The sequence below is a fragment of the Micromesistius poutassou genome, assembly GCF_964030765.1.
Source record: "Micromesistius poutassou genome assembly, contig: SCAFFOLD_3199, whole genome shotgun sequence".
NCBI classification, from domain to species: Eukaryota; Metazoa; Chordata; class Actinopteri; order Gadiformes; family Gadidae; genus Micromesistius; species Micromesistius poutassou.
The window spans coordinates 19339-39036 of NW_028177833.1; the positions used below are offsets into that span (position 1 = coordinate 19339).

A 19698-nucleotide genomic window follows, 5' to 3' on the forward strand; every position below is an offset into this window, starting at 1 on the left:
CTGAGCTAGTATCCTGTGTACTTATACTCATACTGAGCTAGTATCCTGTGTACTTATACTCATACTGAGCCAGTATCCTGTGTACTTATACTCATACTGAGCTAGTATCCTGTGTACTTATACTCATACTGAGCTAGTATCCTGTGTAACTATACTTATGATGTACACCTGTGAAAGGTGTAGATAGTGTACATCGTTTTTATCTTTATTTTATTATTTTTATTTTATTTTGTATTTATCTCTTATATCTCTCTTTTGCTCTACTTTTGACTCTTAAGCTGCAGTGTGTGTGTGTGTGTGTGTGTGTGTGTGTGTGTGTGTGTGTGTGTGCGTGTGTGTGTGTGTGTGTGTGTGTGTGTGTGTGTGTGTGTGTGTGTGTGTGTGTGTGTGTGTGTGTATGGGTGTGGTACAGGTAAACCATGTCATCCTCTTTAGTTAGTTAATGATTGATGGTTTTACTGGTGGCTGGTGTTCAAAGTCTCCTTCCTCATTCGATCTGTCTTCACTGTCTTCTTTAGAACTGTGTTAGCGTTCGTCTCGGTTCTCAACTCTTACTTTGTGTTTTGGTGAACACCTGAATCTCTTCCTTCGACTGATCTTCATTTCCTTCTGTGCTGTAATATTTTCACACGACAAGGGGCAGGACACGTTTTCATCACGGAGAAGCTACGGTACAGCTCGCTAAATGTCATGTTTTCTTTAGATTATTGGTCGTATATTCTCACTGTATTGATATGTTCTAGATGAATCTATTTCCAGTCCCAGTTCAGTGTTTACAGGTTCCTGCTGTAAAAGAGACGTTGATCTCAGAGAGAGAACCTGAATAAAGGAATATGGGTCAGAACATCAATCACTAGTTCCACCGTGTTGAGGGCGTTTCATATTGAACCTCTGGTCCAGGAACCTTTATTGTGGAGGTTCAGACTGTGCTGGAGTGAGGTCCGTTTGGTTGTGCTGTGAACCTTTATTGTGGAGGTTCAGTCTGTGCTGTAGTGAGGTCCGTTTGGTTGTGTTGTGGACTTTTATTGTGGAGGTTCAGTCTGTGCTGTAGTGAGGTCCGTTTGGTTGTGCTGTGGACTTTTATTGTGGAGGTTCAGTCTGTGCTGTAGTGAGGTCCGTTTGGTTGTGTTGTGGACTTTTATTGTGGAGGTTCAGTCTGTGCTGTAGTGAGGTCCGTTTGGTTCATGCTGTGGACTTTTATTGTTGGGTTTTATTGGTAACATTAGTTACCTATTGGTGGTTTGATGGCCGTCTATAAAGGTATAGCACACTGATCTGTAGACTCTTGATGCTCTAGTGACTGTGATCTACTGGAAGAGAGGTCAGTGTTCAGAAGTAAGGAATAATCCTAATAATGACATGTATGAGATCTAGACATATAGCGATAGAGTGTGTAGATCTAGACATAGATAGTGATAGAGTATAGATCTAGACATAGATAGTGATAGAGTGTGTAGATCTAGTCATGCAGTCAGTTCATTCATTCGGTACTCAAACAGAATCCACAGAAACAATGTGTAGTTGTGTTTGTGTCCAGGTCTCCAGTCTACTATGGATGAGGAGAGAGAGGAGGGGGGTCCTACCTCTAAGACCACTCTGTCTGGGGAACATGGCCGCCGGAGCAAAGCTAAGAGGTAAGAAGAGGATCTCTCTGTCTGTGACTGTTGTCCATCTCAGAGCTCAGCAGTGATACATCATGACTCCATCATTAGTCTGAGTAACAGCTGTGTGTGTGTGTGTGTGTGTGTGTGTGTGTGTGTGTGTGTGTGTGTGTGTGTGTGTGTGTGTGTGTGTGTGTGTGTGTGTGTGTGTGTGTGTGTGTGTGTGTGTGTGTGTGTGTTGAAGCCCAGCGCAGCAGCAGAGAGCAGACTCCCCTGGACCCAGCAGTGTCTCCATGAAGAGTGACCGCTCTATGGATCCACCTGACCGGTTTAAAGATGGAAATCACCAACCTTCTAAGACAAGGTGAGGATTCAGCCGATACATCAGGGCTGTTCAACTGGCGGCCCGCGGATCATCTTGATCTGCCCGCCCATCGTTAATCAGAACATACCAACGTCCAATCACAGGACCACTTGGAGATGGATTGGTTCATGGCTGAGGCCGTTTATTCTGCTGTTTGAATCGTGTGAATGAAATGAATATTAAGACGACTTGTAGCAGACTTTACAGGTTTAATGTTAGAAGGTTCAACGTCTTTCAAACGGCTTTTATTGAATCAGTTTGATCTTTTGAGGTGAAGAGATTTATTGAAACCAATAATCCATGAAGAATAACACAGGTCTGTGTAGAAATGTAGAAACTGACTGCTCTATTTCTATGTTAGCTAAAGGCATTGTGAATCAACACTCTATGCACAGTATGAAGGATACTTAGTGTGTTTTTATGTTAACATGTTAACATGTTAGTGCTTAAATTACATAATAACTTAACATTTTGAGCCTGTCCTTATATTTCCATTTCAATAATCTGAGAAAGATTATTGAAATGAAAAGTCATGAGAAAGTAGTTTAGTGGCCCTGCAATAAATGATCAAATGAAACAATATCCACAAATCCTTACTTCCAGATGGTTCTTGTTTTTCAGAAGGAGGCAGCAGAGAGCAGACTCCCCTGGACCCAGCTGTGTCTCCATGAAGAGTGACTGGTCTATGGATCCACCTATTAGCTTTAAAGATGGAAATCAGTCTATTGAGAAGAGGTGAGGATTCATCAGAGATCATAAATATTATGTTCATTATATGATATAAGGATAACTTGTTAGTAACCGAGTGACACAGAACGCAGGTGGAGACGTTGATATCCGTTCTAACTCTGATTCACTCGCACCAGAACAACGTTACAAGTAGCACTAAACAGGTGTGTTAGAGCGCCCCCTAAGGCATGGGAATAACAATACAACTATCCATTGCATAGAACAATAAAGGTACAGCTTCTATCAAACGTCCATAGATCCTGGTTCTTGTTTTTCCAGAAGAGTCCAGCAGCAGAGAGCAGACTCCCCTGGACCCAGCTGTGTCTCCATGAAGAGTGACCGCTCTATGGATCTACCTAACCAGTTTAAAGATGGAAATCAGTCTATTGAGAAGAGGTGAGGACTTAGAGAGTGAGCGGTCAGACATGGAGGGGGGCTTCTTCAGTGGTGGAGGGTCGGGGGGGCCGGAGGCGGGACATGTTATGGTAGTGAAAGGCTGTGATTGGCCTCGTCACTCTGCAAGCAAGAGTTGCCAGATTGTTTTGCTCAAAGGTGACTCCGATCCGATTTCATTCAGAACAGTGTGAACAGCACAAATCACACGGAATCAGGTCTGTTCAATTCTGGTTTGGGCCACTTCCATACGCGGTCCTGAATCAGATACAGGAGGGATTTCTCTCACTGCGACCTCATGTTGAACAGTCGTATCGTAACGTGACTTTGACGTCGCTCAGGGATGGACAACTTTCATGATTAAGAGGGCCACAATTTTCATCATCACCATCAGAGGGCACATGACCGCGCTCTTCACCTAATCGGATATGAGAGAAGATACAAAAGAATAAAAAAGAAGAACAAATGATGTGTAGATATGTGTCTGTATCAGTGGTGGCTGGTGATGAAAGTTGTTGATGGGGCGTAGTCGTGGGCGGGGGTCTGGGGGTCCTCCCCCAGAAGATGCTGAATTTGGTAGATGTGATTTCCTGCATTCTGGTGCATTCTGGGGATGGCCACTACCTAAAAAATGTCTGATTCATAGCCTATGTATGTTAATTCAAACAACATACATTCATTTCATATTTTCCATGCTCACATGTCATTTTTAACATGTCTATACTCTTGTTAAACGACAAACACAACAAGTGTTGTTTTAAAAGCCACATGAGTGATTCTTATTTTTCTCAGTGCAAAGGGCTCACATACATCATCATTCAATGATGGCACAAAACTGAAACAGTGGGCCAACATTAAGTGAACAACTAGCATCATAGTCAGTGCAGTTGTAGTAGTGGAGACTTAAGTTGAAATCTTTCATGACTGATATTGTTTCTAAGCAAAGTAGACACATGGGTTTGCCTTTGAATTCTATGAAAAGATACTCTGCTTATCATCTTGACTGAAAGGTACTGTTACTGTTGATCGAGTTTTCTAAATAAGACTTTGACAAAGCAGTTTGGTGTGTCAGTGTTGATCAAACAGATTCATAATTCTGTGATTCTAGTTCAAAGCATTAGGTTACTCAGAGCCAGTAATAACATCTCAGTAACAAGTTATAATATATAGATAGATAATTATGGACTTAAAAGCTGGAAACAAGTGAAATGCTCTCACCTAAAAACAGAAGAATTATCTTGTCAGTGTCAAAACTGCAGTGTGTGTGTGTGTGTGTGTGTGTATGTGTGTGTGTGTGTGTGTGTGTGTGTGTGTGTGTGTGTTGAAGACCAGAGCAGCAGCAGAGAGCAGACTCCCCTGGACCCAGCTGTGTCTCCATGAAGAGTGACCGCTCTATGGAACAACCTCATAACTTTAAAGATGGAAATCAGTCTATTGAGAAGAGGTGAGGATTCATCAGAGATCATAAATATTATGTTCATTATATGATATAAGCTCTATGGATCCACCTGACCGGTTTAAAGATGGAAATCACCAACCTTCTAAGACAAGGTGAGGATTCAGCCGATACATCAGGGCTGTTCAACTGGCGGCCCGCGGATCATCTTGATCTGCCCGCCCATCGTTAATCAGAACATACCAACGTCCAATCACAGGACCACTTGGAGATGGATTGGTTCATGGCTGAGGCCGTTTATTCTGCTGTTTGAATCGTGTGAATGAAATGAATATTAAGACGACTTGTAGCAGACTTTACAGGTTTAATGTTAGAAGGTTCAACGTCTTTCAAACGGCTTTTATTGAATCAGCTTGATCTTTTGAGGTGAAGAGATTTATTGAAACCAATAATCCATGAAGAATAACACAGGTCTGTGTAGAAATGTAGAAACTGACTACTGCTCTATTTCTATGTCAGCTAAACGCATTGTGAATCAACACTCTATGCACAGTATGAAGGATACTTAGTGTGTTTTTATGTTAACATGTTAACATGCTAGTGCTTAAATGACATAATAACTTAACATTTTGAGCCTGTCCTTATATTTCCATTTCAATAATCTGAGAAAGATTATTGAAATGAAAAGTCATGAGAAAGTATAGTTGAGTAGCACTGCAATAAATGATCAAATGAAACAATATCCACAAATCCTAACTTCCAGATGGTTCTTGTTTTTCAGAAGGAGTCAGCAGAGAGCAGCCTCCCCTGGACCCAGCTGTGTCTCCATGAAGAGTGACCAATCTATGCATCCACCTGTCACGTTTAAAGATGGAACTCAGTCTATTGAGAAAAGGTGAGTATTTATTTGGGATGATTATTAGGGCTGTAATCAACCAAATCAAATCTTGGTCGGTTTAATTTCAACAACTCTCCGACCAATCGATTGGTCGATGGGGAAAAAATGATAAAACAATGTGCACGTTATTTTTAGATCAACTGAATCCGCCACAGTGCGTTCTACTCTACCTGCTAGCCTCAATATCACGTCAGGGCTGTTTGGAGAAGGTCGTGGGTTTCAGATCCACTCTGGGTCCGAGTCGACTCGGTCAGGGCAGAGCTTCAATATGAAGCAGACAGCGGACGAGCCACGGAGCGTCGGGCAGCGTCGTTTATAGACGACACAACCAAGAATTGATTTGAGCTTTCATCTGTAATATAATGGGGCCCACTGGATGGAGCTGAACACGAAGGGAGTAGGTTACACTACTCTCTTGTTAGTATTGTGAGAAATATAATAACAAAGAGTCCTGTTAATTTATTTAATAGTTTAATGTTTTCTTGTGATAGACACAAATACTCTACACGGCAGTCATCAGAGAGGAGATTTGTGTTGCCTGCTTATAGAACAGGGGCTGGGCAGAGAACACTGCACTACAGAGAAATGGTAGCATGGAATTCTTTACCACGTTTTTTGGTTAATGAAACAAGTAAGATGGCCTTTAAAATCAAATTGAAATTGTATTTGTTTACACAAAGTGTTACATGATTGTTTTGTTTTGCTTTTTATTCCTCCTCTTTTTAAAAGAGGCTATGTACCTTTTCCTGTGGATCTCATAAAGTACATAAGGGTACTATGACTATGGGTTGATCAGAACAGAATATAACCAACTTATATCAAGTAATGATTTTTATTTCCTCTTTTTTTTAATGTTTTGTTTGTGTTGTATGCTGTATAAATGCATGTTTATGTCTAAAAATGACAATGCAATTTGTAACTTGACCACAGGTAGAACAGCACTCAACATTCAATACGTACTCACGTACTCATGCCTTACGATTTTAGCTGAAATGCTTTTCACTTCCTTTACACTTACGTCATGCTTTTTTGTTGTCCTTTCTAACCCCATGCTACCGGACGGATGACTTCTTTGGAATCAATTAGTTTGTAGCGGAGTAAAGGTCCAGTTCAACGTTGAGAGGGTGGTACCAGGTGGTATCACTCAAATATAAAAAGCATCGGTTTGCATTTGTCCCTCCCGCCCTAAAATAATGGATTAAGAAGCTCTTAGTTCCTTATAAAAGGAACACCAGCCATTGTCCGACCAATGAGAATTTGGTCCAACAAGTGCATATCGATTAACCGACCAGAACCTGACAGCCCTAGAGATTATAGAGGTACAGCTTCTATCAAACGTCCATAAATCCTGGTTCTTGTTTTTCCAGAAGAGCCCAGCAGCAGAGAGCAGACTCCCCTGGACCCAGCTGTGTCTCCATGAAGAGTGACCGCTCTATTGATAGACTGATTGACTTTAAAGATGGATGCCCCTCCACAGAGGAGAGGTAGGAGTTTCAAACAGATGATGAAAACAGACCAGTTGGTTGTTGTCAGACTATATCGATTCTATATCAATGTTTACAAGTCATGGGAAATACAATAGTGTGTGTGTGTGTGTGTGTGTGTGTCCCACAGACCACACCAGGAGAGGTCAAAGGTTACCAGTGCTCAGTCTGTACAGCAGCATCAAACAGAGCTGATCAAGGTGTGTGAATGTCCAACAAGACATTTGACTTTAGCTCTACATGAACATTAAGAAAGCATCTCTTGTGGAGCTAATAGTCTCCAGGCTTCCCTCTTCAGACCAGCGGGGCGTGAATCCAGAACAGATGCTTCTGATGTCCTCAGTGAGTTCACACTAAAGTTCTCCTTGATGTTTGTTCTGTTCCAGAGGGCTGAGGAGAACGCACACGCTTTTCTAGACAAGGAGCTGAAGAAGCTATGGAGGGTTCACTTCCCAGATTACCCACAATGCTCAGAGAGTCAGAGGGAGGAGGAGGAGGTGGATGATAAGAACCAGGAGCAGAGGAGGCGCGCCATAGAGGGAGTGGTAGACATCACAAAGCTCTGCCTGATGGAGATGAACCAGGAGGAACTGGCTGACACACTGTGGGGCGGTAAGAAACTCTTATTTAGAAGACAGAGACAATTATTTCAAAGGGCAGAAGAGACTCTTATCTCCAAAACAGAGAACAAATGCTAATTCTGATTAACAGTATGAGACTCTTATTTGTTCTGCTCAGATTAAATGACATATCTTGAGATATCTATAGATATATATATATCTATATATATTTCTAACTTTAATGTTAAAATGGTTTTATCCAGATGTGAAGGTTTATTGTTGGGGTATCAGGTTAAAGAATGTTAAACATCATCATCACCAGCACCAAATCATCCGACCACATCACCCCCGTTCTCATCCAACTACACTGGCTCCCTGTCCAACACCAGGTTGACCTTAAAGGTCCCATGGCATGAAAATGTCACTTTATGAGGTTTTCTAACATTAATATGAGTTCCCGTAGCCTGCCTATGGTCCCCCAGTGGCTAGAAATGACGATAGGTGTAAAGCAAGCCCTGGGTATCCTGCTCTGCCTTTGAGAAAATGAAAGCTCAGACAGGCTGATTTGGAATTTTCCCCGTATGTCGTCATAAGGGGCCAGGTTACCGCCCCTTTCTCTGCTTTGCCCGCCCAGAGAATTTGGTCCGCCCATGAGACAATGAGCTAGGACCGTGCAAGCGCCACATGTGTGTGAATACACACACTGTAACGCAAGGGTTGTACACTTCTTTGTTATTTGGATAACCGTTCTGCTGTTGGTGTTATGGAGCATAACACGCAACATAATAACGCAAGCTTGCGTAAAGCTCCCATTTGGTGAAAAGACTAAAATGCGTCGAGTTCTCTGACGTCTCTGGTACTTCCACAACGAGACTCGTAGTGGGGGTTATCTCGGCCATGGTTGAGAAGGAATTGGGGGAAAGGAACTTTCCCCCAATTCCTGCTGAAGAGAGTTTTGGAAAATACACCAACGGAACTTTTTTTTTTTTTTTTTTTAACAAAGCATAGTAGGCAATGTCTTTGTGCGCATAGAATCTCCCTGCTTCTGAAATGCGTGAACATCTCTTCCCAGCACTCGTCCGCTGGTTTTCCATCAGCATTCCACTGTGCGACCATCCCTGGAGCGTATGCCCTCACACATTGTTGAAATCATATGCTGAATGCTTTATTCTTTCTATGTGTTTTTTAGTTAATGATCAGGCTATAGTAAGACCACGTTAGCTATGTAATCGCTGGTGGTTGGTGCCGGTGTGAACCGGGACATTTTAGCATCCCGACAGGCTTTTGTTGGGCCCAGGGACACGCAACTCAAAATCGGGACTGTCCCGGCACACGGGGACGTCTGGTCACCCTAGGCTAATTGCAATTGGCCGCATGAGCCAATACTTTTCAGAATCGCGCGGCAGAGGTCAGACTGCCAACACTGCCCTCTGAGCTTTAAGACGATGCGCCCTCGCCACATCCGTCAGTTTTTGTGAATGGGTGTTTGTCATGGCAGAATCTGCGCTTGTAGTAGCATAGTCTTACTAAAGTTAACTTTAGTAATCTTTAGGAGTTAATCCAGCATTTGCATATTATTAGCCTATTAACAACACAATGTAGGCATGTCTATTCAAATAGCCTACAACCTTAAATAACCAATTAAGCTTATCAGTGACTTTATTCATCTAGTTATAGAAAATAATGCCTTCATCTGTTAACAATGCTTTTGTTTATTAACAATGAAAGTCGCTCATCATAAAGACTAGGGGAAAAAACCCTGAGTGGACCTTTCGGCTATAGGCCTGCAAGATTAACCCACTTTAACATTTTGTTTATTTCAAATAAAAATATGTTTGGGGGCGGGCCTGCGTGCGTACGTGAAGTGAGCTGAAGGTAGTGGGGGCACATCAGCCAGAGCAGTGTGTGTGTGTGTGTGTGTGTGTGTGTGTGTGTGTGTGTGTGTGTGTGTGTGTGTGTGTGTGTGTGTGTGTGTGTGTGTGTGTGTGTGTGTGTGTGTGTGTGTGTGTGTGTGTGTGTGTGTGCTGCCTGCTGCTCTGAACCAGCTCTGAACGTAACAGATGCTACTGATTGTGTCACAGGAAGAAGGATAGCACAGTCGTTTGTCTTATTTGATCTGACGTGTCAGTGTTGTGTTTTGGCTACCAAAAACCGCCGATCTGATCCTAAACCAGCTTTGGCGGTAAACTGCCCAAGCTGGCAACCCTGGCCACACCCCCACCCTCCACCTTGCCCGCCTCTCTCCTCCTCATTAGAATTTAAAGCTACAGACACAGAAACGGCATGTGGAAAGCTCATTGTGGGACTGGCTCGTAGTGGCTGTCATTCTGCACCAAGGCTGAATTTGGGGAAAGAGACTTTGGATACAGTATAGGGGACTGCTAAGACCTATATAAAAGTATCCAAAAAGTGGCATGCCATGGGACCTTTAAAACCTTCTGCTCACCTACAAAGCCCTCTAGTCTAGTAATTTTATGCCAAAATGGGGGTCAACCTAGAACAAATTGCAACAGAAGCAAACCCAACTAATTTTGTATCCTAAATATGTCCTGAGTAAGGAAAAAAAAGACCAGAAGAATCCCATTAGGGGAAAGTTTCGAAAAACACTCAAATATATCCTATTCATACACCTATTCATTATTTTTCTCACGTGAATAGGGTAAAAACTTTAACATTTAGATATCACCATGAAAATGACTGAGTTGATTACTTACATCAAGACAAACAAATGTATTACACGTTTTTGGTTGCTTGTTGCCATGGGCATACAGTGCATAATCTAATTATGTATGTGCTAATTTGCATAAACACAACAACAGATCTAAACATTGGGTATAGCCAGGTGAAAAGTCTTGTAGAATCTTGATGAAATCTTACAGTAAAAGACTATAGAGGCAAACAAATGTCACCACCGGGGGCAGAGATTCAGTCATTCATTCAAGGTCCTCTAATTAATTATTAGAGGATTATAATTAATTAATTCATTAATGCTCATGGGAAGCCTAAATGGGTTCCATTCAGACCTTATCATTAAGAAGAGATTTAAGAATTTTAAGAAGAGATTTAAGAAGAGATTCAACAAGGCTTTACCAAATGTTTAGATCTGTTGTGGTATTTATGCAAATTAGCACACACATAATTAGATTATGCACCGTTTGCCCATGGTAACAAACAATTAAAAAAAACTTTAATACATTTTTTGTTTGTAATCAACAAAAAATAATAAATAGGCGTATGAATAGGCTATATTTGGGTTTTTAGAAACCTTCCCCTAATGGGATCCGTCAGGGCTTTTTTTCCCTTACTCAGGACATATTGAAGATACAAAAACAGTTGAGTTTTCTTCTGTTGCGATTTGTTTGACCTTTTTTCATTAAATGACTGTATAATTTGGATAATTTAACAGGAAATATTGACCTGTTTCCACTGATGCCACCATCCGCTAACTGATTTCTTCTGTTGTTTTTCTCATTTAGGATCTGCTGCTGTTGAGTGCCAACATGAAATCAAGTCTCATTTGAAGAAGAAGTTCAACAATGTGTTTGAGGGAATCGCTAAAGCAGGACATTCAACACCTCTGAATGAGTTCTTCACAGAGATCTTCATCACAGAGAGAGGCAGTGGAGAGGTCAACCAGGAACATGAGGTCAGACTGATTGAAACAGCTTCCAGGAAATCAGTCAAGGAGGAAACACCAATCAAATGTGGAGACATCTTTACACCCCTACCTGGACAAGATAAACCAGTCAGGACAATTATGACAACTGGAGTGGCCGGCATTGGTAAAACCATCTTAACACACAAGTTCACTCTGGACTGGGCTGAAGGCAAATCCAACAACGACATACACTTCACATTTCTCCTCACTTTCAGAGAGCTGAATTTACTGAAAGACAAAGAGTTTAGCTTGGTGGAACTTCTTAATCACTTCTTTATTGAGACCAAAGAAGCAGGAATCTGCAGATCTGATCGGTTCCAAGTGGTCTTCATCTTGGATGGACTGGATGAGTGTCGACTTCCTCTGGACTTCCAGTACACCCCGATATGGACTGATGTCACAAAGTCCACCTCGGTGGACGTTCTGCTGACAAACCTCATCAGGGGCGACCTGCTTCCCTCCGCTCGCATCTGGATAACCACACGCCCTGCAGCAGCCAATCAGATCCCTGCTGAGTGTGTTGACATGGTGACAGAGGTGAGAGGGTTCACCGACCCACAGAAGGAGGAGTACTTCAGGAAGAGATTCAGAGAGGAGACGCTGGCCAGCACAATCATCTCCCAGGTCAAGAAATCACGAAGCCTCCACATCATGTGTCACATCCCAGTCTTCTGTTGGATCACGGCTACAGTTCTGGAGGACTTCTTCAAAACATCCCAGAAAAGAGAAGAGACGCCCAAGACCGTGACTCAGATGTACAGCCACTTCCTGAGGGTTCAGTCCATACAGGGGGACAGGAAGTATCATGGGAGAGCTGAAACAGATCCAAACTGGAGTTCACAGAGCAGGAAGATCATTGTTTCTCTGGGAAAACTGGCTTTTAACCAGCTGGAGAATGGCAACCTGATCTTCTACGAGGCAGACCTGGCAGCGTGTGGCATCGATATCAGAGCAGCCTCAGTGTACTCAGGAGTGTTCACCCAGATCTTTAGAGAGGAGTGTGGGCTGTACCAGGACAAGGTGTTCTGCTTTGTCCATCTGAGCCTCCAGGAGTTTCTGGCTGCCCTTTATGTCTTTAAGCACTTCATAGACACTGGGGTCAATCTGCTCTCAGAAGAACAACCAAACTCTGGGGAAGATAAACTCCTCCTCCTCTACCAGAGTGCTGTGGACAAGGCCTTACAGAGTGAGAACGGACACCTGGACTTGTTCCTCCGCTTCCTCCTGGGCCTCTCTCTGGAGACCAATCAGATTCTCCTACGAGGTCTGCTGGGACAGACAGGAAGTGGCTCAAAGACCAATGAGAAAACAGTGTCTTACATCAAGGAGAAGATAGCTGGAGATCTCTCTCCAGAGAGAAGCATCAATCTGTTCCACTGTCTGAATGAGCTGAACGACCGTTCTCTAGTGGAGGAGATCCAATGGTACATGACATCAGGAAGTCTCTCCACAGAATCTCTCTCTCCTGCTCAGTGGTCAGCTCTGGTCTTCATCTTACTGTCATCAGAAGAGGAGCTGGACGTGTTTGACCTGAAGGAATACTCTGCTTCAGAGGAGGGTTTTCTGAGGCTGCTGCCAGTGGTCAAAGCCTCCAAAACATCTCTGTGAGTTCACTAATAACATGTATTACAATACACACAACACTATATACATAAAATATAATATAATATATATATAATAATATATGCTAGAATATATAAGTTATTATAACTAACAAAACATATCTGTAGGTTCACTAATAATATGTATAACTTATCATAATATAGAGAAAACTAGAATATAAAAGGTATAATAAAATACAAATCGTATCTGTACGTTCACTAATAACATGTATAACAATACACACAAGATAATATACATAAAACTAGATAATAAAAGTTATAATAACATGGGAAACATCTCTGTACGTTCAGTGATAATGTATTATATTACACACAAAATAATTAATACTAGGATATAAAAGCAGTACCGATTTATTTATTTAACATACTCCCCAATCATAACAATCATAAAAGATAAATGATAATAATTAACAATTATTCGCCGAAGGTCTCGGGGGCTATTCCCCACTACTCACAGAGCCTGAGGTGAATCATTGTTTTATATAAACTACACGTGAACACTCCAAAAATAAACAAGATTACACTTTTTGCCGGGATTTATTAGTTTTTATTAGCGTGACGAGACGACCATCACTCGCGCTACCCAATATCCCGAGATAGTGAAGGGACAGAGGGGGGAGAGGGACGGAGGGGGGAGAGGGGGAGAGGGACAGAGGGGGGAGAGGGACGGAGGGGGGAGAGGGACGGAGGGGGGAGAGAGACGGAGACGGAGGGGGGAGAGGGACAGAGGGGGGAGAGGGACAGAGGGGGGAGAGGGACAAAGGGGGGAGAGGGACAGAGGGGGGAGAGGGACAGAGGGACAGAGGAGGGAGAGGGACGGAGGGGGGAGAGGGACAGAGGAGGGAGAGGGACAGAGGGGGGAGAGGGACGGAGGGGGGAGAGGGACAGGTGGGGGAGAGGAACGGAGACGGAGGGGGTAAGGGAGGGGGAGGGACGGAGGGAGTACACACAACGAAAACATACATAATAGTAGAATATAAAAGATATGATAACATAGAAAACACCTTTTGAGGTTAACTTACAACATCTCAATATACACAACGTTATATTGTGTAACCAGGGTGAAAAGTCAAACTCAAAAGCTCTATTTATTATGAAATAATAATTAAAGAATGAATAATAATTGTTCATCAATAATTAAATGCACCTGTATTTATATATGTTGCTATAAGTATAAATAAATAGTTATTGATGAGGTTACATGCATAAATATACGTTCATTATTAATAAAAGGTGACCCACTATTTTAAAACATTTAACCTTGTTCAGTAGTTTGGTTATATGGACGCTTTGGGTTTAACCAATAGGATGCGTTGATACAGAGACTTCAGGGTCATCTGGGGGAAGGGTGAGAGGTCACGAGTGAGAGAGGGAGGAGACAAAGGAGGAGAGGACTTTATTCTCTGTAGAGATCGCCCAGCTAAATGATATTTAAACATTTACTTATTAGTTGTAACCAGTAGCGGCGCCAAATAATTATGATTGGGGGAGCTACGGGGGCTAGATTGTTTATAGCAGGGGCTAATACATTTGGACTATTCACAGAGCCTGAGGTGAATCATTGTTTTATATAAACTACACGTGAACACTCCAAAAATAAACAAGATTACACTTTTTGCCAGGATTTATTTGTTTTTATGAGCGGTTTATTAGTTTTTATTAGCGTGACGCGACGACCGTTATGCGCTCCCCAATATCCCGAGTTTGAGATCTCAATCTCGGGAAATTGTCCAATATCCAGAGATAGAGAACCAATCAAATTGCTCCATCTTAGGAGGTTCACGTGTAGCATATACTAAATTTAAATATCCAGTGTTTTAAACATTAGTTCAACTAAAAACACTTTTCTAATAAAGATGAAGACAATAACTTAATTATGTTAAAAGTAAAAGTTACACAGATTATTAAATTAACATTTATGGATTGAATGTATTTCAATTAATAGAACATCTCTAATTATAGTTTTAACACGTCCTTTTATGTTAACAGTAAAAGATGTGAGATATTTTAATCACAGTTCCTAACATGTTGTGTTTATTGTGTGTGAAGGCTGGATGGCTGTGATCTGTCAGAGAGATGCTGTGAAGCTCTGGCCTCAGTTCTCAGCTCCAACTCCTCTAGTCTGAGAGAGATGGACCTGAGTACCAATGATCTGCAGGATTCAGGAGTGAAGCTGCTCTCTGCTGGACTGGGGAGTCCACACTGTACACTGGAAACTCTCAGGTCAGTTTTACTCAATGGTCCAACACTTACAGAGGGGGGGGGGGGAGGGACAGATGGCCTGATGACACATGTGCACGAGTACACAAGAAAAAATAAATAATCCGTGCCGCGAAGCGGTTTTCTATCTAAGCAATAGATCACGACAGGCTGTGAAATGTTCTCATTATACCACAGTTAAGGGGCGTTGTCCGTCCCTCCGCTGCATGTCGGGACGGACAACGCCCCTTAACTGTGGTGTAATGAGCACATTTCACTGACTGAAGTGATCTATTGCTTTTATAAAATGGTTACGTAAGTATGGCGAAATGAAAGTCATAGACACCCTCAATTTTGAAAAAGCGAGCTTGGTAGCTTGGTTCACGGCAATTTAGCCTACTATCGAGTTCACTCAGCTTGTGCCTATTGCTTTACAACATTTCCACCCTCTCCATCAATCAACATATTTTTAGGCTTCAGTGAACTATCCTATTGCTTTTATATAACAGTTCAAGTTAGGCGCGGAGTGATACTGAACTCTGTAAACTGAACAGGCGTCATAGCTGTGTGTATACGCTCATTATACAACAGTTGGGAACCAATCAGATCACTTGATTTAAGCTACCCGTTTTCTATTATCTCTCATATCACTGTGGGGGGAGTTGGCATATTGGCGCCCCCTCCGGCTGCAGGCGCCCTGCTCGCTGAGAAGGTGCCGTCAGAGAAGCTGTATGAGAAGTAGTGGTGGCTCGTTCACGAACAAATCAGTTTGAACGAACGACTCTTTAAAACAAACAAACCAACCTGATTCGCCGCTCTCGTTCGTCGCTGTTCGTCTCGTTCGTTCTCCGAGACTCGACTCCCAGCTCCGCCCACTAGTCGCTGAGTCGCGCTGACTCGCGAGTCGCCGTTCGTTCACTGACTGTGTTTAGCGGTGAAGACTCGAGGACTGAGAAGTCACGAGAGTCAGCCGGGCAACAACATCCCGATTCTAACCATGAAGCGCTCCTCAGCTAAAAGGAACTTAGTTAATGTTGTGTTGATTGATGACCGTTTGCACCATTGCACGATCGTGATTCGTTTGAGAATGAGAATGAGGGAGGAGCCGAGTCTGACCGACTCAGTGACTGAGAATCATGATTCACCGCTACCGGAAACGCGAACGAACGAATGAACGAACGAACGACTCTTCTTGGCGAACTGACCGACGCGAACTGATTCATTCAAACGAATCATGAAATCCACCACTAGTGAGAAGGGGAAAGGGGAGGGGGGGGGGACAGTTCACCTCTGGGTCTCCATAACGGACAAGGGGGGGACGGGGGTCCACTGTTAGCGGATTGAAATCCTTATTGCAGCCTACAGGGTTATGTGATCAACATACGGAGGAACGCGGTTGCTGAGCTGCCCCAACATGAGACATTAAACTCAGCTAGAACCGCCGCCCACCACGTCCACCATCATCCACAACGTGATGTCAACAGACCAACAATAGTCCGAAAGCCTACAGAGACTATAGATAGTTAATGTGACGATCACGTTATTAAAAATAGACTTGTAGCAATGATTTACAAACTATCTTTTTGGGAGCATGCTTTTGCAAGTAGTTCGCCGCCCCTCCTGCCCATATGGACGGCCCGGTACAGAGCAACACTCTAATGGAATGAGTGGCTCAAGTCAGGCACACCTCGAATTTCTTGCAATTGAGAGGGGGGGGGGGGGGGGGCGCTCGGAGGGGGTCTCACCCGGGGTGTAATTCAATATATAAACTTTATTTCAGACACAGGTCCATATCACAATCAAACAATATAAATAGTAAAAAGAATAAAAAGAAAGTACAAAAATACATTTCATAAAATATACAGACTATTGCACCAATGCCACCTTAGCCTAGAAGTGAATCGGTAGCAGCTTTTCAATGGGCTTACTAGAGCCTCAATTATGTGATTCTCTGATTTGTCGAGGCGACACATAAAACTAAACATCAACTGTCTTAAAAGTGCCTCACAAGTTGGCACTCTATTAGACACAAACAAATGACTGGCACTATGCCACCGAGGGACACAGAGCAGTAACCTCATTGCATCATTGTATGCTACCTTGAGCCTCTGCATGCTCTTCTGCTTATAATTGGACCACAATTGGGAGGTGTAAAGAGGTGTTATGTAAGTTCTGAACAGAGAACACTTAACAGAGTCAGAACACATAGAAAACTTCCTACTAAGCATGTTAGCTTGAGCGTAGATTTTACATCGCTGTCGATAAAGGTCTTTGTCATCTGACCAGTCATTAGATATGACGTGACCTAGATATTTAGTTTCCTCACACACAGCAAGGGGACTGTCTGCCAAGGAAAAGGTAGGAAAAGTTGATTTCCTGTCCCCAGCACTTCTAACTATCATTATGTGGCTTTTCTTAGCGTTGTACTTTATGTCATGATCAAGGCCATACTGGGAGCACACCTTCAACATCTGCTGCAGTCCAGCACTATATGGGCAGAGCAGGACCAAGTCATCTGCGTACATTAGATGATTAACTGCAGTGTTGCCCACAAGACATCCAGTTTTTAGCCTATTTAATTGATTTGATAAGTCATCCATATACACATTAAATAATATAGGAGACAAAATTCCACCTTGCCGCACTCCGTTACTAACACAGAATGGCGCAGATACCACATTACCCCATTTAACTTGAAACATTTGATGGGCATACCAAAACACTAGGATTCTCACTAGGAATTTAGGGACACCTCTATCTAGCAATTTCAAGAATAATTTTTCGTGATTGATTCTATCGAATGCCTTTGAAGCATCAATAAAACATAGGAATACAGATGAATTCAGACTTGTGTACCTAAACACAATTTCTTTAAGTGCATAAATACACAGGTCCGTTCCATGTTTTCTTTTGAATCCAAACTGGTTGTCAGAAGTACTAACATACATTTCTAGCTTTGTTAGTAATATTCGCTCCAGTACTTTTGACAGGCTACTGGCCAGTGCAATAGGTTGATAATTGTCCATACTGTTGATCTTACCAGCCTTGTCTTTAAGTACAGGCACTAACATTACAGACATAATAGAGTTGGGCAAGACCCCATGAACCAGACAGGAAGTAAAACACATAGAGAGCAAAGGACAGAGCTTATCACTGGCATATTTTAGATGTTCTGCTGTGATGCAGTCCATACCACAGGCTTTGTTGTTTTCCAACACATTAATGACATCACGGACATCTGATGCTCTAACTATCAAATCTGTAGAGAAACCAGTATATTCGTGATTGATTCTAACTGAGTTACTTTTGACACAATTAAAGAGATTACTGTAGTGCTCCCGCCACAGCTCAGCAATTTTTTCTGGGCTGTTAACACCTTCAATGTCAGATGATAGGGGGGTTTTGTTGTTATTCATGACTTTCACCTCTTTCCAGAAGTCAGTAATGTTGTTATTCTGTAACTTTCTGGCAAGGGAGTCTGCTCTCATTGTGTTTTCATTTTTCTTAATAAAACGCAATGCATACTTAAATTTGGCATTGGTTTGTTTTTTCATATCTAGCAATACCCCCTGTCTAGGTCTGCCTGCCTCTAACCAGAGTCTAAAAGCTCTCCTTGCCTCTGCGTGCTGCTCTGCCACAAACTCATTCCACCCAGGTCTTATGTTGGGTACCTTACATTTACTTTTACACAGGGGTTCACTGGAGTCATTAAGACATTTCACAATTTCATCATACATCACACATAATTGTTCAGCATGTTGCGCATTTTTACAATTCATATCTGAGCATATTAGGGCCTCTTTAGGCAATGCAATATTATTTAAAAGACTGTCTGTTCGCAATAAGTATCCAGTCATATCCTCTGTGCTCAATTTTCCCCAATCCAGTTTACTTGAGGAGGAAGGATTATTATTACTGGACAACAGGGGGATGTTCTCAATGTTTAACACTGCAGCAATAGGTATGTGATCAGAGGTGGCAAGTTCATAACATATCTCCAAGTTTTCCATAGAGGCATGAGCATCAGCTGTGGTCACAATATGGTCTAACCAAGATGTTGTGTGCCATGCTTCGCTGACATAAGTGAAACTTGTGTCAGGCAACATAACTTTAGTAGATATAATTAATTTAGACTCATTACAAAACTGCTGCAAGTGTGCTGCAAATAAAGATTTGCTATCTGTCATATCAGCATTAAAATCACCCATGACATAGACACAAGATGAGCTGTTATCCTCTATGAATGTCTGAATAAAGGCAAGCCTATTCAGGAATTCGTCCTCGTGCTCATATGACTCATATGGTGTATATATATTTAAAACAGTAAATTTCTTTTCATTATAATTAAACTCTAGTCCAATAGCCCAATCAACATTTAAGCGCACCACCTTCACCAATGGGTCATATTTAATATTCCACAATATAGCTACGCCACCAGCTATCCTACCTCGAACCAGTCTCGTGCTAAGATCGGTGGTGGACTCTCCAGCCCCATGAAAGTTCATGTGTGGTGTGTTTAACTTATCCAGATCTTGTTTCGCCAGCCAGGTTTCTTGCAGGCATAAAATGTCACATTCATCCAGCAGTGTGTCCACCACCAGACGTCTAGATCTGTCCGTAGCCGAATGTCCTACTCGCAAGCCGCGAGTGTTGTATGAGGCAATACGCATTTATTGTTCTTTGCCGCTCCCTACGGATCAGCTGGCATTCATCCCATCCTCAACGCGACAGGCACTCCAGGATCGTTACAGTTCAGCAGCCCCTCATCCTGTGAGCGGAGGACATCCTCTGCAC

The 19698-nt window shown here is 42.5% G+C and overlaps 2 protein-coding genes across 3 annotated transcripts; one reads left to right on the forward strand and one right to left on the reverse strand.

The window, feature by feature from the left end:
- Window positions 1-421: 421 nt before the first annotated feature.
- Window positions 422-12691, forward strand: LOC311375010 (NLR family CARD domain-containing protein 3-like; the record flags this gene model as incomplete). Of its 2 annotated transcripts, XM_084490719.1 has the most annotated exons (8): window positions 422-671; window positions 1538-1634; window positions 1846-1965; window positions 2587-2700; window positions 6749-6865; window positions 6996-7065; window positions 7252-7477; window positions 10902-12691. In XM_084490719.1, the coding sequence occupies exons 2-8, from the start codon at window positions 1552-1554 to the stop codon at window positions 12689-12691; spliced, it is 2520 nt and encodes an 839-aa protein (XP_084346845.1). In that variant the 5' UTR covers window positions 422-671; window positions 1538-1551. The 2 variants fall into 2 exon arrangements, with proteins under 2 accessions (XP_084346845.1, XP_084346844.1); XM_084490718.1 differs by lacking the exons at window positions 422-671; window positions 1538-1634; window positions 1846-1965; window positions 2587-2700 and adding an exon at window positions 5283-5378.
- A 4374-nt stretch (window positions 12692-17065) lies between these two features.
- LOC311375007 (uncharacterized protein) lies at window positions 17066-19230 on the reverse strand (the record flags this gene model as incomplete). Its single annotated transcript, XM_084490716.1, has 2 exons — window positions 17753-19230; window positions 17066-17076 (listed from the first exon to the last, which is right to left on the reverse strand). Exons 1-2 carry the CDS (start codon window positions 19110-19112, stop codon window positions 17066-17068), a joined length of 1371 nt encoding a protein of 456 aa, XP_084346842.1. The 5' UTR covers window positions 19113-19230.
- Between the last annotated feature and the right edge of the window lie 468 nt (window positions 19231-19698).